At 42.3% G+C, this 25,846-nt stretch overlaps 1 protein-coding gene across 2 annotated transcripts in view; it reads left to right on the forward strand.

Moving 5' to 3' along the window:
- anks1b (ankyrin repeat and sterile alpha motif domain containing 1B) overlaps positions 1–25,846 on the forward strand; it is a 196,563-nt gene that overhangs the window by 101,602 nt on the left and 69,115 nt on the right. For both annotated transcript variants that reach the window (XM_078282203.1, XM_078282204.1), the window contains exons 12-13: positions 4,010–4,146; positions 17,078–17,264. In XM_078282203.1, the coding sequence (XP_078138329.1) occupies positions 4,010–4,146; positions 17,078–17,264 (324 nt within the window). The remainder of the gene's footprint in view (positions 1–4,009; positions 4,147–17,077; positions 17,265–25,846) is intronic.

A 25,846-nucleotide genomic window follows, 5' to 3' on the forward strand; every position in this document is an offset into this window, starting at 1 on the left:
TATCCTTATGAGGACATTTGATCATTTTAACTCAAATTCTTTGTGCTCATAGATATATTATCATTCAAACGTTACTCAGTAATTGGTTGAACCATAGACAGGGCTTTGACATCTCATCTATATTTGGCTAATTTGGCATACAAAGTGAGGACATGTGAATGTAGCTGCAGGCACACACACACACACACACACACACACACACACATACACACACACACACACACATGTAGTGTGTGTGTATGTGTGTGCTACTTGTCAAAGTGGTACAGAAGCAGAACTGACAGCATGAAGAACACACATCTGAAATTGACAGTTTTTGTCTTGTTAGGCAAGAACGAGAGAGACAGCTTATTTGCTCGCTCACTCACACCATGCATTCACTTGCAGAGAGAGAGAGAGAGAGAGAGAGAGAGAGAGAGAAATATTCCTGCAGTACACACTGTGCTGCATGCCTGCATTAACAAGCCGTGCAGCTGGCCTTGGATGTGGACAGAGACACATTTGTGTAAATCCAGGCTTTGTACCACACACACACACACACACTCTCTCTCTCTCTCTCTCTCTCTCTCTCTCTCTCTCTCGTAGAGTGATGACATGCAGAGAAGGTGTGAATCCTTGTGAAACTTGTGAAAGCCTCGTTTCATTTTCCCTGAGGTTTTCCCCAGTGTGTTCTCACACAGAGCAGACACACACACACACACACACACACACACACATGAACATGAACATATGGATGTAAACAGTCGCAGGCTCCTACGCTAACATCTACACTCACATGCTTTATGCATCTTTCACACTCACACACAAACATGTATATAACCCGTGGCAAGCAGGACCGAAACGCTTTCCCAGGAGTGAGCCGAAGGTAGATCTGAAGAAGACGAAACCACAGTCACGTTTGCATGCTTGCACACACACACACACACACACACACACACACACACACACACACACACACACACACACACACACACACACACACATGCACACACAGAAGCATAGACACATCTCACATCCATCATCAAAGCCTCAGTGTTGACAGGCTTATTTACTCAACAGGAGAACACCTCAATCTCTATCTATATATAGACCTCCGTTACATCCTTCTCTCTCTCTCTCTCTCTCTCTCTCTCTCTCTCTCTCTCTCTCTCTCTCTCTCTCATTTTTTTCACAGTATTATTTATTTTATCTCTTTGCACCCACATTTAATCATTGATCCAGCTCCAGGCATCTCTTCATGGTGTGTGTGTGTGTGTGTCTGCTGGTGTGTGTTTGTACAACCCCAAGGTTACTATTGAGTGAAAACTAGTGAGTACTTCTGTCTGTGTTTGCCCATATATACACGCGCACACACACACACACACACACACACACACACTACCCACAGGGCGAGCGACGCAGCTTCACAGTACGCTCTCACAGCTATCAACCCATGTGTGTGTGCGTGTGTGTGTGTGTGTGTGTGTGTTTCTATGAGCCTGCAGCCCAGACTGTTGAAATTCAAAATAAAACAGAGGGAAGATGGCGGCAAATCTTCACGCCGTGACAGACACTTTCAGCTTTACCTTCATGATTCAACTGTAAGAAATCTGTGTGAATTTGTTTTAAGCCCCTGCAGAAACTGAACCAGAAGAAATCGTCGCAGTACTGTAGGGATCTGTGCCCCTCCGCTGAAGAGGATTACCTCCACATTGTGTTTTAATTGACTATTTTTTGGGCTCAGTTTTAGTTATTAAGGGACGCTGTTGTGATAGCGAACGATCTAGACTGTATTGTTAGTGGTGGCTCTTTTAAGGTGCTATGTGTAGCATCTCTTTTGCTTTATTGAAGAGGATAAACATGTTGGAAGTGATTTTCTTTTAGCCTTTCACTCCTTCCACTATCTGTCATTGCAAGAAACTCTGAAAGCTTTATCTCTGTTTGCTCAGGAAGAACAGCGCCCTCTTCCTGTTTTGTGCCATAAAGCAAACCAGTAGATTCCTGCCAAATCCAACCAGGTGACACATAATGTTATCTTGGCTACACAAAGCATAGATGGCTCCTTGATGAAGGAGGGGAGAGCTGTTAGAGGCAAGTCTTCCACCAGCCATGACACCAGCAAGACTGAATCAGCAATGTGACGCATGTGAGCAATTCATTCATTGTCCACTCGTCTTTTTAGCAAGCCGGACGTAATGACCCACCGACGGCTCGTGAACAGACGATCGAACAAAGTCATTAGGAGAGTTGTGAACAATGTCATGTCAGTCAAGCACGGCTCGAGTCGATGATTACTCCAAATTGGACGCCAATGAATCAGAATTTGTGTGTCGCTTTGTTTTTGTGTCCAGCCTCTGTTCTCTTTACTGTCTGTTCTGCTTACTATTTTTTGTGGAAAATGATAAATCATAAAAAAACCCACTAAAATGCTTTTTTCCTTCCCCTTCCTTCTGAGCTGGGCCTCCACTCCGTTTCCATTTGGCGATGACGTCTAGCTCTTTCAAACTCAAATTTTGTGGGAGTTGTGAAAATTCACAGCTGAAATTCATATAGGAAAAGTTACATTTCCTCAGTAATACAAGTTTTACATGCTTTATTTAATTATACTGGTCAAGAAAGCATGAAATGTCTCTGACTGCCCTGAATCTCCTTCTTGATGATGTTGAAATAAGGATCAGTCTTTACGTTTTCGCTGGACTGAATCACCCCCCACCCCCCTTCCCCCATGGGCCAGTCATATACTGCATCCTGCACAGCGCCTATATGACTCTTCCATTACTGTAGATGGTGATGTCAGCTAGAGTGTGTGTGTGTGCAGAAAGGTAGCCGAGGCCTGGCTGAGTCTCACAGCATAATTGGACGATGTTCTAGCGTCTGATAGGATCCATGTAGGCAGGTGGCAGCTGCCAGAAAGCTACTGGTATATATGTGTGTGTGTGTGTGTGTGTGTGTGTGTGTGTGTGTGTGTCAGCTCAACTGACATGCAGTATTTTGGGAAATGTGTGTGTAGGTCTGTGTTTGTGTCTCTAAACATTGATTGAGACAGATGTTTTTTTTTCGTCTGAAATTTAATTCGGGCCTCTTCAGCACTTCCCTCTCCTTTCTTCCCTTCTTTTCTTCTTCTGGTGTTTTTTCCTCCCCGCTGCTAAATGATCATACGGCGGGGAAATCGGCTCCGACACTTGAGTCTGCACTCAGGCGTGTGAACGTGCGTGTGTGCATGCATCCGTGTGTGTGTGTGTGTGTGTGTGTGTGTGTGTGTGTGTGTGTGTTAATGAGTGAGATCGACAGCAAACTGCGCAGGGCAGCCGTCACATTTCCCTGCTGTGCTTGTTGCCAAGGCTTTGTCAAGTTAAGAAACGCGCTTTCTTCACTTCTCTCTCTCATGCTACGACAACTCTGTTATCATCTGAGCGCTGTGAGTGGAAATACACTGTGCAACACATCAGGGTCCCGTGCTGATGTCCAGTTCAACCCTCTTTTGCACGCCTCAATTCACCCAAAATTGCTTAACAGTTATTCATTTTCTTATGCGCCTGCTCTTCTTCATCTCCCCTTCAACTGAACTGGATTGACTAGGAGAAATTAATAAGAGAAATGAATAAATAAGCTTTTACCTAAAATCAACTGCACTGCAAGAAATATCCATTTTAACAAGACATTTAGTTTCATACTCAGGCTTAAAATCTTATTTTTGCCAAACTGGTGAAATAATTTGTTTTCAATGCAGTTTCACTAGTTTCAGGGACTTTGTAGAAACAATGTCAATATCTGCAAAAGCAGAATAAGGCAGATCACTATCAAGAGAATTATATTTGATTCAAGGAAATTCTTGAAACAAGTTAATTTGCATTTGAAACAATCGAAATTGGCTCAGATTTTTTCACTTATTTTTTGCAATATGCAATTCTTTACACTCAGTGTAGTGTACAATGATTATGGTAGTAATGGAAAACAAATACTCAAAGTAAAAATACCCCCCCTACCTTCTCTCTCTCTCTCTGTCTCTCTCTCTCTCTCTCTCTCCAAGGTCACTCGCCCCATGTAACGGTGAGTGAGGGGGAGCTTGGTAACCATGGCAACAGTTCGACGGGGCCTACTCCAGACTGCTCACCCCCCTCCCCCGACACGGCCCTGAAGAACATCGAGAGAGTCATCCGCCCACAGGTGAGCACACACACACACACACACACGCAAATGAATGCGCAGCAGAGACACCTGATGCATTATTGAACATCACAGAGTATCCACCCACAAGTAGCTTAAACACTTGCACCCACACACGCTATGGTAAACATCTCTCTCTCTGTCTCACACACACTCTTTCTCTGTCTCTCTCTCAGTCACTTTGATACACACACACACACACACACACACACACACACACAGCCTTTATGTCAGTCTTTTCGTTTCATCCACACTTCCACACTCCCCCTCTCTCTCTCTGTCTTCGACTTTCTCCCTCTCTTGTTGTCTCTTGCTGTTTCTGTTGCTCTCACAGTCGTTCTCATAGACACACACACGCACACACACACACACACACACTCTCACACACGCTTGCACGCCTTGTTTAACCACCATGAGTGACTCTTCTTTGACCTTGTCTCCTTGTCCTTTATATTTCCACATGGCAAAAGTTGGAAAATCTTTGACACTTCAATAACAAAAGCCTACTGATACAGTACTGTTGCCTCAATTATAGTGTGTTTAAGATGTTTTGGGATTGAAGCTGCTGAAAGCCTTCACTTAAGGCCGATATTTAATATAAAATTGACTTGATGGAAAAACCTCTGAAACAGAATTTAGACTACGGAAAGCTAAAATTCTCCATTGAAACCCAGGATACTACAACTATTACTACTACTATTACTACTGCTGATGCTACTACTACTATTACTACTACTACTACTACTAAAAGCATATTCATGCATGTTTGTGTGCAATCGGATCAAAATGTCACATTATAATCAATTCAGGTTAAGGGCTTTCCATAGACAGTAACAGTAAACCGGACAAGGACATGCTCGTCTTTATTCGGACAAGGACATGCTTGGTCTTCTTGCTGTGAGGCGACAGCGCGCCACACAACCAGTGTAGTATTGATCAATTATGCAATAAATATGTAATCAAACTAACTGTCATATCCATCGTATTGGAGGAGGATGACACTGACTGGATGATATCCAATTTTTAATAAAAGCCAATATCAGCCTTCAGTCTAACCCTGTTCTGTACATCTGAAACACATAAAAACTGAAACTTCATTGTCTTTGTTACATTGTCAAAGTAGATGCACAACAACTGAACTGATAAATAGGATGATGTTGATTGTGAATAATTACAAATCAGCATTCAACAATTGAAATGCAACAATAATTCAGCCTAATTACTGAGTTGACATTAATTCTGTTCTCTCAGCTCTGTTATTGGGTTGATAGTATCAGACACACCAGTGCAGCGCGAACATTTAACACCACGATAATTAAAGGCAGTTGTTTTCTCTGTCGGCGGAGGATGTGCGACAGTATTTCAGTCTGTACACTGCAAAAAATATCCTCCTTTACAAGGTGTTCAGTCTACTGTTGAATCATAAAATCTTTCTTTTCTTAAAACAAGTGAAAAGATCTTGCCTGGGTCCAGACCTTTGAATCCGCCCACTCCACCGAGTTGACTGCTTCTGGTCTGGCATCGTGACATGAAACAGCGGTTTCTCAGTTGAAAAATGATCGGTCCAATGAGCGCCGGGGGGGACTAACGATTAGCCAATCAGCGCCACGGGCGGGACTAACGCCATTGTCAAGCTGTTGTCAAGCGTTGTCAAGCTGTGCGCCAGAACCAAGGAGGAGTAATAACAACAATGGCGACCGCTATAGACAAGATAGACGCTGCTATCGAGGCTGTTCTAAATCGATTAAAAGTACCAATTACTACTTTGAAATCCGAAATACTTTGTTTTTACTTCGCTCCGTGTTGTCAAAGATGCTCTATACTTTCTGAACTGTCTCTGGTGTTGTCATGGCTACGCATCAGTGTCAACTTAAAATGATGCTAGATCCAGGCGGATACGTTGGTCTCTAGTGATTGGTTAGGGAAAATCACGGAAATCAGTTAGAGTGGAGGCAATGTCAGACTGAAGATGGAAATGGAGTGTAACGAGTTGACAATTCTGTCTGATATCAGGCAAGAAAAGATCTACTAGTAGGGTGAGATATTTCACTCGCAGACTTGATTCCTAAATTTTCTTGAATTAATCATTTATCATTTTGTTGATACTAGTGGAGCGATCTGCCTTATTCTGTCTTGTTTCAAGATATTGACACAAGCAAGTGAAACTGCATTAAAAACAAGTGGAGTTACCCCACTTCATTGACATCTTCATGATCTTTCACTTGTATTAAGAAAAAGAACAATTTTAGCCTGAATATGAGACCAAATGGCTTGTTAGGATGGACATTTTTTACAGTGTATCAATGCACAGCTAAATCCTCAGAACACAAACAGCATTAACTAGAACCTCATCACTTTATTTATTTGCTTTCATCTCCTCCTTCCCTTCTTGCCTCTACTTATCTCCCTTTCTTGCTTCTGTCCATCTCCTCCCTTCATCTCCTATTTTTACCTCCTTCCCTCGTCTCCTTTCCTTGCCTCCTCTCCTCATCGCCTCTATTCATCTCCTTGCCCCCTGTCCTCATCATTTCTCCTCACGTCCTCTCCTCCTGTCCTTCCCTTACCCCTCTGCATATCCTTTCCTTGCCCTCTTCCCTCGTCTCCTCTCTGAATTCACCTCCCTCGTTTCCTCTCCTCGCCTCCTTTCCTCACCTCCTTTCCCGTCACCTCCCCTCATCACCAGCCTATCTTTTGTATGTTAACTAATGTGGGTGCAGAGACCGCGTACGGTGCCCAGCGGGCCTCCTCCCGGCTTGAAGTGCACATAATCAAGGAGCACGAGAGTTCAATTTTATAACGCCTAATTAATTCTCCAGAATTCATTTCATTTCATTTTAGTGCCCCCGCTGGCTATTTCATCAGTACACGCTGTATGCAGTATGCTCAGGCTGACACACACACACACACACACACACACACACACACACACACACACACACACACACACACACACACACACACACACACACACACACACACACACATAAGCACACACTCCAGTTGTGGTGGATCAGGCTTTTAATTTGACAAATGGAGAATGTATATTGCAGTGAAACCGTAAAGACTTAGCCTGGTCTCATGCTTTGGTCCTTCCTGTTTTCAGTACACTGGTTTCCAAAGTGGGGTCCCAGGAACCTCCAGGGGTCCTGGAGAGGCTTCCAGTCGGGTCTTCAGCAAAATGAAGAATTAAATTTCACTATTGTGTCACTCCTTAGAAGTTGAACACAGTGATAGAATGTATAAGGATGCCTGTTTTGACCAGAGGGTTCACTGCCACCTCTCCAACTTACAAACAGTTATATAATTCTATACTAAATCATATCTAACAACACAAATATTGTCAGATGGGGTTCCTTTGGACCCAATCTTATCATTGGTTTGTGGTCTAATGCGGATCTACAGTATTTGGAGGTCCTTGATATGAAAAAGCTTGGGAACTCCTACTCTCATGTGTAAATCCTCACAAACCTTTAAAGTCATTCAACTCTTTTTGTATTGCCATTCATATTTTTTGGCATTACTGCTTTATTCAACACTACTGCACATAGTGACAGTGACAGTGAATGGCAGGTGACTCACAATGTCTCCCATTTGTGCCTAAGTCAACTGATATTCTACTACATGTCTTTATAGTGTCACATTGACAGAAGGTTTTTTGTCTTTTCTATCAGTCATTTTAATATGGAATGAATGAGGGGTTGCTCTTTCTTTCTTTCAAATTTGTAGCCAGCAGTACTAGAGCAGGAGACTAGGAGGAGACTGTGAGTGTTGATGCGTACATGGCAAAACATATCCGCCTTACATTTATCATTTAGTCTTAGACTAAAAATCTTATTTTTCTTGTAGCAAATGAGAAAATCTGCCTTTGAAGTGATTTAATTTCACTTGTTTCCATGGCAAATCTTTTTCTTAACACTAGTGACACGATCTGCCTTATTCCTTGTTTGCAGATGCTGACTTGTTTCTATAAAAATCCTGAAATAAGTAAAACTGCATTGGAAGAAGTAGACTTATCCCACTGGCAGAACTTTTCATTTGTTTCAAGATTTGAAGACTGAAAATGAGACTCAATGCCTTGTTAAGATGGACATCTTTTGCAGTATCTAACCCTCTGTTCCCCTGCGACCAAGATCCCCTCGGCTGTTGCTGTAAATAAAAATGTGCTCCGAGTCAATTTTTTCAATTTAAATCAGGATGTAAAAGAAATTATTCAGCTCATGCGCCACCAGCACCACAGCAGTATTGACCACAAGCCAGTGGCTGATAAAAAAACGCATGTGATCATTCTGTAAAAGCGTGAAAAGATCACAGCGGTTATGTTGATTGAAATCCATGGGCTTAGATGTTTGGGTGTCTTTTTTTTATTTTTTTTTATTTCTTTATCCCTTGTTTCTTGTCCAAACTGTCATCTGGACATGTTAGATCTCCACAAGCTCTTGATCACACTCATGGGCAGATGGGATGTGAAGAAACAGAGAGAGGGAATGGAGGGAATAATCTAATAGATGAAAGGATACAGAGAGAGGAACCGCAAGAAGGACAGAGATAGTCTGTGTGTAAGCCAGCTGTATCATGGGGTTATCAGTGTAGCACCCGCTGGCTCCATGTCCTACTTTGCTGCTTGTGTGTGTGTGTGTGTGTGTGTGTGTGTGTGTGTGTGTGTGTGTGTCAGTAAATTTTAACCACCCTTACATGCCTAGAGATTCCTTGCTGTACTGAACACATGACAGAACTCGTGTTTGTGTTCACAAGGTCTAAAGCTGGTATCTCAGACAATCACATGGTAACATAAAACACGCCTGCATGCACACACACACACACACACACACACACACACACACACACACACACTTATTTACTCACTCACTCACCTATCTGACATTGTGCCATATGTGTGTGTGCTGTCCCATTTGGATCAGTGTCTTATCACATGTATCTATATTTGTGCGCATTCATTATTGCACATACGTGAGTGTATCTTTTACATGGTGTGTGTATGTGTGTGAGTGTGTGGCTCAGTAATGGGGAACAGCTTGTCTATTTGTCGTTGTTTCTTCAAGTGTGACGGTGTGGCATAGCAGGGCCAGACACACACACACACACACACACACACACATATAGCCTACTGTCACACACGGATACATTCCTGCATATGTATGAACACATACAAGAACGTACACAATGACAAACTGATAGCGGAAATAGCAATTACCTCACTACACACACACATACATACACACACACACACTCAGTCACAGTGGAGTGCAGATAAGGCAGGCTCACTTGTCTCTGTTGCTGTATGGAGACATGGAGATGACAGATATGTTTCCCATGCAGAGGTTGAGAGGATGCAGAGGCGTGGGAGGGAGATTATTAAGAAGCACTCACACACACACACACACACACACACACACACACACAGTGCTGATGGAGGATTAACTGGATGCGACACGACTGTCAGCAGCCTCTAGCCCAGAGAGGCAGGCTGGTGACCGGGACGTCGCCTGTTCGAATCCCCGTGGGAAAATCTGCCCAAGGAGAGTGAATGAGTAGCGCTGTCATCTCCCCCAAGATGCCCTTGAGCAAGGCACTTAGCCTGTAATTGCTCCAGTGGAGCTGCTCACTGGCCAACAGGAGCAGACTGTGGTTGAACTGGGACTGTGTGAATGTGAAGCAGGGAGTTGCTGAAAAAGAGTTTTATGCTCAGTCAGTCATTCCTTGATAAAGAAAGGTTTAGCTTCATGTTCAGTGTGTTTTCCCTGGAGAGCAGATGGTTCTGTTTTACCAGTGCAGAACTAATGAATTTAAAGGCGAGACGTGTAGCATTATAACATCAATAAATCATTACCACATTCAATTTGAGACATGAGTATAATTACCGTAAACAAACAAGACCATCGCTGAGAAGATTGGCAGCCTCTACCGGTCTCCACAACATTTTACATTGTGTGCCTTGGACCGGATTTTGCAGGAAATCTGCTGGATTGCTTTATGGCACAAAACAGGAAGAGGCCGCTGTTCTTCCAGTGCAAACAGAGCTAAAGCGTTTCTTGCAATGGCAGACAGAGGAAAGATTGAAAAGCAGATGGAAAAACATCACTTCCAACACATCTATCCTCTTCAGTAAAGCAAAATAGAAAACCTCTCACTGAAGAAGCAACATCCTCTAAGCAATGGAGTTTATGGGAAATGTGGTCGGAAACACGAGCACTAAAAATACTATGAGATAGAGGCTACTAATCATCTCGATTAATCATCACAATTAATTTGACAATGATATATTAATGTTTAAAAATACTACATGTAGCAACTTTAATAAATTACACACACACACACACACACACACACAGGCTCAGAGCTCTGATCAGTTTGGTATTTAGAGCTCATTAATCTGTTCATACTCCTTCAATTAGCCACTGAGGCTGTGATTACACACACAGACACTTCATGATCCCTATGTGACAGTGGAGCTCCATTCAGTTAATCTTCCAGCAAATTGTGTCTGATCTGTGTGAATTTACATGTGTGTACATGTGTGTGTGTGCGAGTTTTGATTGCGCTCCTATGCCTCTGCGTTCTTTGCAGTTCTATATGGAGGATATACTGTAGGCTGTGCTGAGAACACACAAACACACACACACGCAATCAATAAACAGTCATTACAAGTGTTTTGTTTGGTTGTGGAGAGGGTGGCGAGAAAAGGAGGGTAGCAGGTAGCAGAGAGAGAGAGAGAGAGAGAAACAGATAGAGAGAGAGAGAGCATATGGTGACGGAAAAAAGATCAATTTGCTTCCCCTTACCCCGGTCAGCTCATTCCTCTCATCATAGCTGGAGGCTCACTGCAATGTACTTTAACATTATAGAGTTGCTGGGACAACCTAGACCCAAGTGTGTGTGTGTGTGTGTGTGTGTGTGGATTGTGTTCCTTTCCTCACACTTTTCTTTTCATCTCAGAGTCACACACACCCTCTCTTTACTCTTTCTTCGCATTTTTGACACTTGTTAAACGGTCTGCCATTTTTTTCATCTCTTGATCTCCTATTCAGCACTTTTCCTCCTAATTTTATATCCTCTGCTACACCCTGCCTCTGTGTTCTTCCCATTTCTCACTTCGTCGTCATTTCTTGTCATCATCTTAACCCTGTATGTGTGTGTGTGAGAGAGAGAAAGGGAGAGAGTGTGTGAGACAGCAAGAGGGGACACTATATATGTTAATGTTGTTGATATTGTGTCTCAGAGTGCATGAGCTCCTGACAGGCCCAGCAGCGAGAGAGAGAGAGACCTTGTGCGAATGTTGCTGGAGGAGAATAGGAAAGAGGACGCTTGATCATCAAGAGAAACAGAGGGAGCGAGCGAAAGAGGAGAATAACAGAAAGCCAAAATCTGTCAGAAGAAAGTGGGAATGCAAAATCTGCAGCTGAATAGTAGAATATTAGAGTCATAACCGCAGTGTAGAGAGTCGAGTCGGTTTTAGATGTGGGAAAGAGGGAGGGGATGTTTATTTCTTTTATTTTCCCTTCTCTTGTTCTTTTTTTCCCCATGTGTTGTCTGCTTTTTTCGGTGCTTTTTGCCATCTGAGTTTGTGTGTCTTCTTCTGTGGATGAGAGGGAGACGGAGAGACAGACAAAAAGAGCGAGAACGGGAAAGAAATAAACTACAAAAAGGCTTGTTTCGCACTTGGATCATTAATTCTGAGCCACTGTCAACAGGAGAGAAGTTGCTCCATCAGTGCTACACACTCAGATATAAACTAGAACCATTACGATAATTACCCTCCCATCCCATCCCCATGTTAAATAGCTGAATTAGTCAGCCAGGAAAGGCCCATAATGGAAATGCCACCATTTGAATTCATATCCCCCCCTTTTGGTTCCATTAACATACATTATGTGTTTTTTTCAAACATTGCTAGTTGGAGTTTGCATAGAGAATTCTGCTGCTGTTTCAGCTTCATTCATCAATACTGAACACCCCCCCCCCCCTCACCCCCCCAGCCCTACCTGATCTGGTAATTATGATAATTAGGACTATATGATAATTAATTATTGCGTTATTCATAAATTAGCACACACTTCCTCAGCCTCGCACGCCAATGAACGTGTGTGAATGTGTGCAAGCAAACATGCACGCCTCGCCTCAGGTGACGAATTACGTTTTTAGCAAATGGGCGTGTCATTTATCAGCACACACACACACACACACGCTGTATACACACAGGCATATTAATGAAGTGTTAAACCACACTTTTCCCCTGAGGGATGCTTTTGCAGGTGGGAAAGAGTGTTTTTTTTCTGTAGTTCAGTCAGATGTCGTGTGTGTGTGTGTGTGTGTGTGTGTGTTTGTGTGTGTGCGTACTCATTAATCCTCTTCTGATCAGCCATGACATGTTCATTAGCCTGCTGCCCGCTTGCATTGTCAACGCTAAGCCTCAACCAGAGCTTTGTGTGTGTATATGTGTGCATGTATGTGTGTGCGTGTGTGTGTGTGTGTGTGTGATTATATGCATGTGTGCCAGCTCCTAATAAGGAGTCCAGAGACTAGACACCTCTAGCTGTTAGGGAGAAAGGGACGTCAAATAGAGAGACAAGGAAGAGATAAGTGATGGAATAAAGGGAGACTTAAACGATTAATAGAAGAAGTTGAAGTTGCCATTAAACTCATTAAGCATTAGATGGCTTGCAAAGTAAGACTTCTGAGACACCCACACACACACACACACACACACACACTCAAAGTCCCACCGACACACAGTCACGCCACAGCAGTCCCATCATTCTGGGCTGATTGCTGTTTCATCTCATTTATTTCATGTCTCCTCTTTGTTGCTTGTTAAGCTCGCGGCAAAGTAAACACTACATGTTATAATGCTTTCATTCTTTGTGTGTGTGTGTGTGTGTGTGTGCCAAACAAAACTGAGATAATCACTGTTCATTATCTATTCTATTTATGCGCAGAGGCGTGCACACACACTTTGCTGGAAGATGAATTGGATAAAGCACTGGAGTCACCTAGGAATCATCAAGTGTGTGTGTGGTTGTGTGTGTGTGTGTGTAGTTGTGTGTGTATACCTGCATGTGGGCTTGGCTTCTAATGGTTCAGGAATTTACTGTTTAGTGTTAAAGTCAGTGTTAGGGGTCAGGAATGTCAATCAAACGGTTTGTGTGTGTGTGTGTATGTGTTGCATTTATTTGAATGCAGTTGTTTTGATTGGCTTTTTCCATCAGCACACTGTAAATGAGGTAAATGTAATTGAAAGCATACAGTTGTGCGACAGCTAGTTTGCTTAATAATGTCCCTCCCTTCCCACTCACATGATTCCCCATTGGTCTCATGCATCATCGCCTTATTCCCCATTGGCTTCCCAGGCTGTCTGTTGTTGTGTGGTTGATGTATTGGCCCCTACAACTTCCCATGTCTCAGCGGGCTGCTGATGCCGCAGCTCGTCCCCACTGGCCAACTCTCCACTGACAAAAGTAGATCTCATGTCTTGTGGCTGCATTGCATTCTGGTCTATTGAGGCTACTGTCAGTGGAGAAACTGGTCTCTCTGCCTCTTCTACGATGGTTTTAGCTTTATAATTGTCTTTGATTCTGAGGGACTGACACCAAAACCTGATGTTGTTGTATTAGATAGCTGAAAAAACAATTCTGCTATGAAGCTCCACTGTAGCTGCACTGGAAATATTTTGATGTGACATCACACCATCTGTGTTTTGCCAGTTATCTGAAGGAATAAGAAAAATCAACCTCCAGACAAAATGTACCTAGGAATGCAAGATACACAATAACTGTTTAAACAGTGTTACAGTGTTTTAGGGTGGAATTTCCCTTTAATGCAAATCTTAATGCCATCCTCTTGTTAATGATGAAAGGTAAAGGAAGGAAATCTTTACTTCCCTTTTTTCACACAAAACAGCCACCAGAATACAGTCTTTGTCAGAGTTCTTGTAGTGTATCAGAATAAAATGATCACTAGTAGTTTCCCTCTTTCCTTCCTTCCTTCCTTCCTTCCTTGCTTCCTTCTAGTGCTTATCTCCCTACATCTATCCTTCCTTCTTGCCTTTGTTTTTGTTCATTCCCTTGTTCTTGCTTCCTTGCTTCCTTGCTCCCTTCCTTGCTTCCTTCCTTCCTTCCAATTCGTATTTCTCTATAGCCATCCTTCTTACCTTACCACCTTCCTTCCTTCCACCCTCCCTCCTCTCCTTTCTGTCTTCCTTCTAAGGCTTACCTTCATTCATTCATCCTTCCTTCTTGCTGTACAGCCTTGCTTTCTCCCTTCCACCCTCCCTCCATTCCGTCCTTCCTTTCTTAATCCCTTCTTCCCTCCATTCCTGCTTTCTTTCCTTCCTTTATTCTAATTCTTACTTGCTTCCTTCCTTCCTTCCTTCCTTCCTTCCTTCCTATGCCTACATCCCTCCATCCTTCATTTTTTTCCCTACTGTACCTGTGTCCTCCCTTCATCCCTTCCTTGTCTTTTGTTTGTCCTCACCCTTGCTGTCCTGTTTTTGTTATTCTCTGTTCTATCCTGTTACTCTTTTTATACCTCATGCCGTCCACTTGTTCTACCTGTTTTTCTGCTCTTTTTTTTTTTTTTTTGCTTGTTGCTCCTCATCTCAATCCAGTTCAGTGGATGTGAAGAGTCCTCACAGCCTAATTTGAGTGCACCATGCAGGGAAAGTAGGTTTTCTCCTCTTTCCCTCCTCTCATTTCTTTCCATTTCCTCTCCCTCTCATGGTTCATGTTTTTTCTCAGTCTAAGTGCAAGTGCATTGGGCTCAGCAGAAGTAAGTGAAGGTCTTCTGAAGGTTTCCCTGTCATGTCGCTGCCCCTCAACATTTCAGGACCACTGGATCGATCCACTTATCTGAATCCTCTGTGGTCATGCACACACACACGCACACACACACACACGCACACACACACACACACCAGCCAGAGACATGTAGTGGCACTAGCAGGGTGTTGACTGCCCAGGCTGTAGTGAAGAGTAGCAGCAGGTTGTTGAGCGCTTCTAATGCCTCATTATGTAAGATTATGTAAGATGTGTTTACCGGCTGCCAGTCTACAGTTTCAGTCGTTCGCTCCCTCGCTTTCTCTCTCACTCTCTCACTTGCCTTTATGCTTTCTACCTCTCTTTCTCTCTATCTTTTTCTCTCCGCCTCTCTTACTTGCATATCCCTGTTTTACATTACATAAACCATGTTGACATCTGTCTGTGTGTGTGTGTGTGTGTGTGTGTGTGTGTGACTCATTAATACTCATAACTCATAACTTCTGACACCTGGACATGTGTGTGATGTAAGAGGAAGTGGAGAGAATCCTTATATAAGACTTTATGTGTATTATGGAATAGGCATCTAATCATTGCTAATGCAAATTGCACACACACACACACACACACACACACACACACACACACACACACACACACACACAACTTCCCTTTGCCTGCTCCAGATGCTCTAATCCACTGCAGAATTTAGCAGTACTAAATCAGTAGTAAGCATAAACTTGTTTGTACAATGGACATTTTTATGACGTGATGTAGAGGATTTCTTGTTTATTTTATGCACCTCAGTTATACTTTTATGATGCACTGTAGGCGTCAACACCAAAGCATTGGCACTTTCACTTTGCAACTGAAACCACAACAAACAGCCACGTTGGTCCTCTATTGACACTCCCAAAATGTAATCAAGTTCGTAACGACGCGCCAAGGCAGTTTGACGCTCCACTGGACGACAAACATAAAAGTTTCAGACCAACAACATACAACAATGTATAAAGTCTAAATACAAAGTCACCTAATAGGAAGAGTAATGTAAGAGAATGTATGAAATCAAAACCCAGTCCAAGTTAAATAAAAGGGAATTAACAATAATAATACTTTTCACTTTTCAAGTTCTTCACATCCAGAAAATATACTGTATATGGATTAAAAATTGTTTAAAAAAAGAAGTATAAATGAATAGCAGCGATTATAAAACGACATTGAAAAGAATTCATAAATTATAATAAGAATTATAACAGTGGGGCATAATTAACACAATAAAATCAATTAGATAAAAACCCTGACCCTGAAAAAGTTGATTTAAGAAGTGATTTAAAAGCCTGATCTCCTCAGGCAGTTCGTTCCAAAGTCTTGGTCCCTATAGTAGCAAAAAGCGCAATCGGCCTTGAATTTTAATCTTGACTTTGGGAGAGCTAAGACAGCCTTGCCTGAGGATCTCAGGCTGCGCTTTGGCTCAGACGTCGTTAAAAGGTCAATGATGTATTCAGGAGCTAGACCCAGGTTTGCCTTGAAAGTAATCCGTAAAATCTTAAGATGAATTCTAAAACTGGCAGGTAGCCAGTGTTGAGAGGCTAAGACTGGGATGATGTGTTCATATTTCTTAGTCTAGGCTATAAACCTCGCTGCTGCACAGGTTAGAGACGATGAATAGACTTCTCACTGCTGAGACGTTTATGAGGAGTTGCAGTAATCCAGTTGCTGCAAATAACTTTCTTTTGGACATGTTTCTTAGCTGATAAAAACAGGAATGGATGACTTTCTTAACTTGACTTGCAAAACTACTCACTGTTTCTCACTGTATGCTTTAAATTGGCGGGCAGGTGACAAAGGTTATTCTTGATTTGGGCTATTTCAGTTAAGAAAATCTCAGATTTATTGTCTCTGAGCTGGAGAAAGTTTTCTGACACCAAACATTTGCTGTCTGCAAAACACTTTTGAAGACTGTCTAAACTTTTACTTTGAAATGCAAAGTAAAAGCATGTATTAAATGCAGCTAAAATCACATAAAACAACAAGAGAACAAAGTAAAATCTTTTGTGTTGGTGCTCCAAAAGGTAATAGCCACTATCAAAATAAGACGCTATAGAGACAAATTCAGCACAATTCTCATCTCTCTAACCGTCTTCCTCCTCTTCTTTCAGCCCAAGCAGCGCACCTCCCTGTCCTCGTCCCTGGACGTCCAGAGGCCGGTGAACCACAGCTGCGAGCCCAGCGAGGTGAGCTCGTCCCTGGGCTACGCCAGCTTCAGCACCAGCCCCCCTGCCAGCCCCCCCCTCAGCCCCAACCAGGAAGACTCTGCAGGCTCCAACGACGACTGTCAGCTCACAGGTAACCCGTCATCCTCACGGTACACCCTTGTTGGAGACTGTCACTCAATCAGAAGGCCCGGTTCAAACTCATGTCACAGCAAGCATGACCTCTGACCTCTCTGTGGAGGAGGGCGCAGTCAAAAGACAAGTATCTCCTTCATAGAGAAAACTGAAAAAAGCTGAAAACTTAATGTCTTCTCGCTCCCAGTTCTCAATTCCCTTTACTCTGTCAGTTCATACAGGCTTTTTTTGTGAAAGTGCCAACAGTAAACAAAGCAATTAAATGAAAGGATTATGCTGTTAGTTGCTGTCATGCATGACACAGTTCTTGGCATTTTAAGTGGAAGTTGTCCTCTCTGTGGGTCTGCTAACTGCTTTGTGTTAGCCAGACACACCACTGACATTCAGCTGGGCTCATTTCAGCTTTGTAATCTCAGTCGCCAACACTGTCAAACAAGGTGGCATGAGAAGACACACCTGCTGCATATGCTTCATCTCTTGAATATTGTGGGAGTGCAGTCTATCTAGCTGGGTAAAGCTTAAGTTGGTGCTAGCTAAAGCTCATAGTTAATGATTAGTTAATATGAAAACTTTGATTTCAGTAATGTCTCCCATCACAAAATTCAAAGATTGTACAAGTACTGTAGGTATTGTTTGATATTGTTGGTGTTTGAAATCACATTATATACTTAACATTATTAAAATAATTTCCATGGAGTTGTGTTGGAATGAATGGAAATCAATGAGTCTAACATGGAAAATCTGTCTAAAATGTGTAAAATCCATGATGTGTATCAGCCAGCTGGTGAACTAATGAGTGGTGTCATTATTTCACCACTGTTCAGTTATTTTCTACAGTAAGTATAAATGACATTTGATATATCATCTGTCAGCATAGATTTCCATTGTCAGTCTCTCATATAAAACAGTCTTGTTGGTCACATGAATTTCTTTCCATTTTAGTCCACGATATAAATGCTGCTCAACCCTTCCTTTTTATTCCTGTTGTGAGAAGTCTCGTCTTTCATTCCGTCTTTGTTGCGTAGTGTAGGTGCTGTTCAAACTCTTTCAGCCTGGAAACCAAATGAAACTTTAATTCTCTCGCCCATGGGACCCAGGAAATTGAAATCATATTTCTGCTCCTGTCATCCTGGAGTCCGGTGCCAAGAGGCGAACACCTTAGAGGCCAACAACACAGCTTATAAAGAACTGGTAGTAGTTGCACTTAGTGGGACAGAGGAAAGAGGGGAGAGCAGACTTTGGCTCGGGGAACAGTAGTTGAACCATTTCTGTCCAATTGTGCTTCAACTCATACTGCATTTTTTTTTTTCATATTCTTCAGAATATGTTTTGATATGTTTCAAAATGTACAAAAATTGACTAAAAATTTACTTGGACACTGGAAATATTTTTTTTTCTAATCACTTTTCTAAGCATATTTCTGCAAGTATATCCAAAATATACACACAAATGCATTTTTTATATTTTGAAACATGTCTGTAAACAAATTTTACTGTATGTGTATTGTATGTGAAACATACACAGTTTTTTGCATGTGGGAAAAGTGATGAGGGTCTGAAATCACTTATTGCAGGTTTAAAGCTTGTCTTTCACTCTCTTTTACTTAACCTGTAGCTTGCCTCCCTTCTCTTCTTCCTTTGTCTGTTTTACAATCCTTCTAAAACCTTGACCAAGTAATGTGAGAGGAGGGATGGATGGATGGATGGATGGATGGATGGACGGATGGATGGATGGATGGATGGATGGATGGATGGATGAGCTAGGAAATTGATTGATTCTGTCTGCCAGGTTGTGACACCTGTCATCTGTGTGAGGTGACTCTGTGGTAGATTAAATCTGTCTAGATGGGTGTCATCCCAGATCAGCCTATGTCTTGTTCAGGTGGTTGACATTGAGCGTATTTCAATTTGACCCCTAACTTCCCGTCTCAGTACAGTATGTGACATCATTACATCAAATTTCAACACATCATATCCATATCATTATGCATATTATGGCTCAGTCATGGGTGAAATCATCTTGCAAATACTTCTTCTTGTTTATTTTCAAGTGTTTAGGTGCATGTAGGTGGTGTTTCCCACACATCACAGCATGCTGAGTGCCAGTGTTAAAAAATCACTGGAAAGTGTCAGTTTAGTATGCATTTCTGTGATGAACATTTCTGTGATACTGAACTGTGAACCCAACCTGTCTGGGGATCCAAGAAGGTTTGAAACAAGCAGAAAGAATTATTTTACACCACTAGTTATCCCAGGTCAGTCATGCCTGTCTTGTTAATGCTTATTCCAACTTGTAAGATCAGTACAAGTGCATCAGACCATGAAGAGGATTTAGGTGTTGGGGTAGAAATGGCTCTTATTCCTGACTTACAGGAGTGTCCATTGCTATTAAATAGTCAATGTAGTTGTCTTTCAACTGTTGTCTTTAGTTGCAAAGGATTTTTAGATTCAAGACAGCCAATGTTTAAAGATATCCAATGATGTTTTTAACCTTTGGTTATGAATTTGGTGTGACTAAGGCAAATAAGAAAAACACATAATTGAAAATTGTGCATCACATGGTTTTCCAGCAGGCACACAAAGAATTTTTCTTGGGTATTAAATCAAGCATTCCCACTTTTATTTTATTGGTTTTTCCTGGTAGGCAAGCAAACTGGATTCTTCAAACAATAGGCTGTTTATATTACAGCTTCACCAAGTTTCCAGTTTTAATTTGTGTGGCACCCTGCTGTTACCCTGTAAGAAAGATGGAAAACAACGGAATGGCTAAAACTTCTTTAAAGAAAAAAGGGACATTGCAAAGGTTTTTTGAGGTGAGAACTATTCTTAGCTCATAGATTAGGCACCGGCAATACACACTCCAGTCTGTTCGGGTGGAAAATAGGATGCAAACAAGCCGTTCCAGCCAGGGGAAAACTCCGCCGGATATCTTTAAAGTTGGCTCGGAGAGATCAGAAAAAGACGCATTGCGAGTCCTGTGGGGGAGTCCTTCTTACTGTCAGGCCAGATGAAACACTGTGAGTTTCATCTAATGAATTCCCCCCCGCTGCGTCTAAAAGTTTCTCCTCTAAAAGGAATATTCTATGTAATGAATGTTTTCTCGTAAGCAGGGCTGTTAAGTCTTGCACATGTGCACACACACACACACACACACACACAAACACATGCAAACAGTCATACCAGCATCGGCAAGCACTTGGCTGTTTACGCCATGAGTCGTTCACCGCCCCATATAGGAAGATTCTTGTTGTTGTTTATTTAGTATGGAGTTGTATAACTGTCTACTGTACATGGGCAGATGATAGTGTTAGAATGAAACCTATGATTACAATAGTCACCGTTATACATGATCTAAATAGGATCATTTCTACTGACTTAAACTATTCCTCATTGCATGGGAACCCGTGGAACCGCGTCTAGGACCCCCGGGTGTCCCCGAACCCCGCTTTGGGAACCACTGGTCTACAGCATGCGACTCCCAACCTTCATTTCCTTTGTGTCATTTCCTAGTTACCCGGCTCATGCGTTCCCATAGCGATGAGATTCCTCTGTTGTCATGGCGAAGCGGCGGCCTTGGCGACGGTTGTGAAGACTTCCTTCTCTCACCCAGTTTCAATCTGTCCAACAGTTCACACACGCTGCCGCCGAGCACCGAGAGAAGAAGCAGAAAGAGACAGAGAGGGAAAGAAGGGAAGGAGGGGAAGTCGATGGGGTGGGAGGCATTTTCTGTGCGCGTGTGTGTGTGTGTGTGTTGGTTATTCATTCAGGAGCGGTTCAGAGGGCCAGCCAGTCTTTGATCTCGGCGCTTTCTAACTGTGCAGTGCCTCAAACGAAACACACGCTCTCCTTTCATTATCAATCTACAGGTGCATACACACACACACGCATGCAATTGAATGAGACATCTTCATCTGCTATTCCCATTGAAGCCTTGCCATGGTATTTATGTAACAAGAGTGTGTTATTTCCCTCTTGAACCCACATAATGAGTCCTGGACCAGACAGTGATGTCTGACTGATACCTGCTGAGGACAAATGGGGACAAAGGCTGAGGACTGAGACTGATCCTGTTTACTTCCCATGATTCAACACATTAGCTGGGTTTACATCTGAGTCTTGTTTTAATTAGCATGAATCAAGCTAGAAAAGCAGAGTGGAAACATAAAATTTTGATTACCTTTCCTCAAAATTGCAGAAAAAATGGTTATGCTTGCTTGAAAGCGAATATTTTTGGGGCGATAATGATGTTGGCTTGGCATGACTGGCCTGATGAATGGTTCAGTTTCATTGCAGTTGAAATATCCGTCCAACATGACCTCTCAGAAATATTACACCTGCTGTCACTCTCATATATAAGTCGCCCGCTATGGTTGTATAGCCATTAGTTGGTTTATTAGAATATTGCCAAGTGCATTTCTTTGTTTTCTTGTTGATGGATGAAAGCATGAAATATGGAAAACATTACATTAAACTAAACACTAAACAACAACTTGCCCAGTACTAATATATTCTTGAATGACTCACCCAGTTGATGGAAACACACCTCGTTAGCATTTTATCTTTTGCAAAATGTAAAAAGTTTTTATAAATTTGCCTGACAGAAACATAACTGTTGATGCAAACACACTGCAACTATTTCCAACAGAGGCAAGATTGTCCTCTCTCTGTCTTCCTCTCTATCAATTTCATTAGTTCAATTCGATTCACTCTGCTTTATTGGCATCAATCTTACATGAACAGTACTGCCAAAGCATCTAAATACAATTATATTAAGGAATTATAATGCACTCATAATGCCTTATGACCATGCTTATAAGCATTATATAAGCACTCATAACACATTATAGATATAACTTACTGTGTAATTAATTCCAAGTATGTGTACCTCTACTCTCTCCGTCTCTCTGTCTCTCTCTCTCTCTGTCTCTCTCTCCCTTTATGTTTCTCTCCCTCTCTCTCTTAGCCTGCAGCTCCAACACCAGGAATAGATTGGCACCCATTTATTTTTTCATTTCATTCTTCTCTGTTTTTTTTTCCCTTCTTCTTCTCCTTCTCCGCTCATCTCTCCCTCCTGCTCTCTACTTATTAGCTTTATAAGGTCCATTGTAGGGTTGCCACGGTAACGAGTGGCTTACAGAGAGAGACAGCGAACGAGAGAGAGAGGGAGAGAGAGAGAGCGGCAGTATATATGCATGTATGTGGGTACAGAAGGCAAAGAGTCACAGAATTCAAAGGATGCCAATGAAAAAGAGAGTGGGTGAGAGAGAGAATGAGAGCCGAGCGTTGCAAGAGGAGGAGGGGTTGATGAACGAAAAAAACTAAAAAATGGAGAGAATGAAATGTCAGATTGAGGGGGTTGGAGAGGGAAGTGAGGACAAGAAAGTGAAGGGAAGACTATTTTTCTTTTTTCCCTGCGCACCATAAAAGGTCTTTCCTTCCTTCCTCTCCCCTTCTCTCTCTCTATCTTTCCCTCCTTCTGTTCCTCTCAGCCTCTTCTCGGCATCTCTCAGTGAAAACCCTGAACGGTTCTTCGACACCGACCCAGCGTTTACACAACCGATCTCCGGCCCCGCGGCAAAGTATGTAGGTGTCAGCCACCCGCGTGGGCAGTTGGGTAAAAAAGAGGCCTATTTATATCCCGATCCATCACTGGTGCCGGTGTCAATGCTACGGAACTATGGCTTACGTAATGTTGGCCAGCGGTTGAGATATTCCCTCAGTCTCCCTCCATGTGGGGAGCGCCAGTGTTATCTTATGCAAAAGTGAGGCAAAGCTGCCAGCAGTGTTGTCCTCCGCGAATGCTGCAGCCCCCCAGTGACAAACAGTAACAAACACATGCAGATCTGCTGGTCTGTATATATTGATCTGTAAAGTGAAGTGAAAATATCTGGAAGCTGTTTAGTTCTCTCACATCTACAAGCCGAGACACAGTACTTTTGTATGGCATGTTATAGACCCAGACTGTATGAATGCCGCAGATCTATGTATTGTATTTGTATTGATATTTGATCATTTTTGATATGCTTTAAGATATCATTCATAATTATATGTTTTCCTATTTTCTCCACCTTTTTCATAATGCACAAATCTCACATGGTCTTTATATCTCAGCATACTGCTGCTATTTTTGCACATTCTGGTAATCCTTGAATCCATACTTTTTTTTTTGTGCACATTTTCATTCAAACTTTTCTACTTCATACATCCAAGTGTTTATATAACCCCCATTTGCTCTATTCTTATTTTTTTTTTACCTTACTACTACGATACTATAACTACTTGCTGCCCAGTTTCCTCATGGGATCGTTAAAGTTTCATCTAATCTAATAGTCTAATCAAATCGACACTGGAACTACACAGTTTAGGTGTGAAGATGCATAGTTAAAGTTGATATTTCACAATAAGACATCAATACTTCCTTTTATTAATTAGATACCGCTCATTAGAAAAAAATCTATACACTGTAATGAAGTTTGACAGCACACAGGTATAGAAGAGCCTATTTCAAGTAAACTTGTTGTCACATAAGTAATCGAGTTCAAACCACTTTGGTGCAGTTTCTGTTGCTGTCGCATGCTGTTCCCATTAAGTAATCAGTTGTTTGTAGATAAGCAAGAGGTAAACAGGAAGTTCAATCACGCAGGATGCAGGAAGTTTTAGGTGGTGGTTTTGCTTTTAGTTTTACCTTCCTCTCTCTCTCTCTCTCTCCCCCCCCCCCCCCCTCTCTCTCTCTCTCTCTCTCTCTGTCCCCCCCCCTCTCTCTCTCTCTCTCTCTCTCTGACTGACTGACTCACTCACTTAGCCTCTCTCTCTTTGCCACACACCCTGGGTCCTACTTATAAAAACTGTAGTGTTTCCCATGCGGTTTCTGAGATGGGCCTATTTTGAGACTCCTGCTTCTAATCTGCCATACAAAACCCGAAAGTCTCCAGAGGTCCCTTGGAAGTCAGATGTGAAAATAGGCTGCAAACAGGACTACTCACTCTATTGATGGCAGCGCAGACGCAGCCGCGGAGGGGCTGAGTGATCGATGTGCTCCAGCAGATTAATGAGCTTTAAATGGCAAAGTGATCACTGCTCTGTGTGAGTGTGAGTGTGTGTCAGGGTGTGTATTTGTTTGTGTCGTTAAGTTCATTAGATCTCACTTGGTTCATTCAATCCTTTGTTCTGAAGGATCACACACTAGACTTGTACTTTGACGCAAACACACACTGACATGCGCACTCTTACACACACATACACAATGGGGCTGTCAGCCTGTTGCACTTCACCATTAAGTCATACTTTAAGTCAACAGTGACTTTGTGTGCGCTATTGATTTGATGCTCATGTACGCGCATGTACACACACACACACACACACACAGTCCACCATTCCTTGACTATCTGCCCAATTGACACACTGGCTCTGTCTCTTGTGTCTACCTTTGATCGCTATAAACAATCACAGCTGGATGTTTTTGTGTCTGCATATCAGGCTTATACTTTATAAACTAATTATTTCTAGTGTCCAGAAACATATTTATTCCTGTTCGGAGCTTACTAGAAACAGAGACGCTTAGCATGTGCCTGTTATTTTCTTTTTTTCCCCATTCTACTTTGAAGCAGAGAACCAGTAGTGCTTTCTGCAGACTTTGATTGGCCTCCACTTATATGAAATGACAGGAATTTTCCCTGCCATTCTAGCCAGGTTGAATGTGTTGAATGTGTGCCCCCTGTCATGTGGCAGAAGGCAGATGTGATGAAATTACAGCTCTCTTCTCGGCACTTTTGACTCGGGGGGGCGAGAGGGTCAATAAGGAAGAGACGCGGTTCAATCAAATTTGATAGCTGGGAGGTGCGGGGAAAGGCAGAAACTTTAAAAATGCCGTTTTAACGTGTGTGTGGTTTTGTGTGTTTGGGATTTAGATTTTTTTGTGCATTTTAATGTGCATGCATGTACAGTGGATGTGCAAAATATCAATGGCATCTTCCTGATATTGAGTTGCAGCTCCTTTTGCACAATCCACATCTCAGTTGTCTCAAAGCTTAAAAATCCTTCTCTAACTCGCTTTATCTACATCTCCTTTGTGATTGGCATGGATTTAATAAGCGAAATCAATAAGGGATAATGGCTTCTACCTGGATTCACTTCATCAGTGCACTGAAAAGAGTAAGAGACCCCAATATTTTGTACATTCAGTGTGTTTGAATGTTGGTGGGTGTGTATGTCAGCGTGGGCAACCAGACGATCTCGTGCCCTTGGACATTAGCAGTCTTTGTGGTAAAGTGAACCTCGCTAATGTATCTCCCACTGAGAGGCAACGCTAATTAACAGCACTATTTTATTAAAGAGCGGGGATGGTTTTGATCACACATTCTGTCTGAAAAACGCTTGTTTCATGTAGCTTCCGCCTCTCGCCACCCGCAGTTATGTTATTAGTACTGTAGGACAAGTTCAGATTGGAATACATTGTGTGTGTGTGTGTGTGTGTGTGTGTGTGTGTGGGGCGGGGTGGGGCGATTGTGTCTGTCTCTGTTGTCTTTGTGTTTGTGTCATTCATCTGTGCTCCCATCCGGCCTTTTAAGTAATAAGCCTCTTG

The sequence above is a fragment of the Centroberyx gerrardi genome, chromosome 24 (assembly GCF_048128805.1).
Source record: "Centroberyx gerrardi isolate f3 chromosome 24, fCenGer3.hap1.cur.20231027, whole genome shotgun sequence".
Taxonomy (NCBI): Eukaryota; Metazoa; Chordata; class Actinopteri; order Beryciformes; family Berycidae; genus Centroberyx; species Centroberyx gerrardi.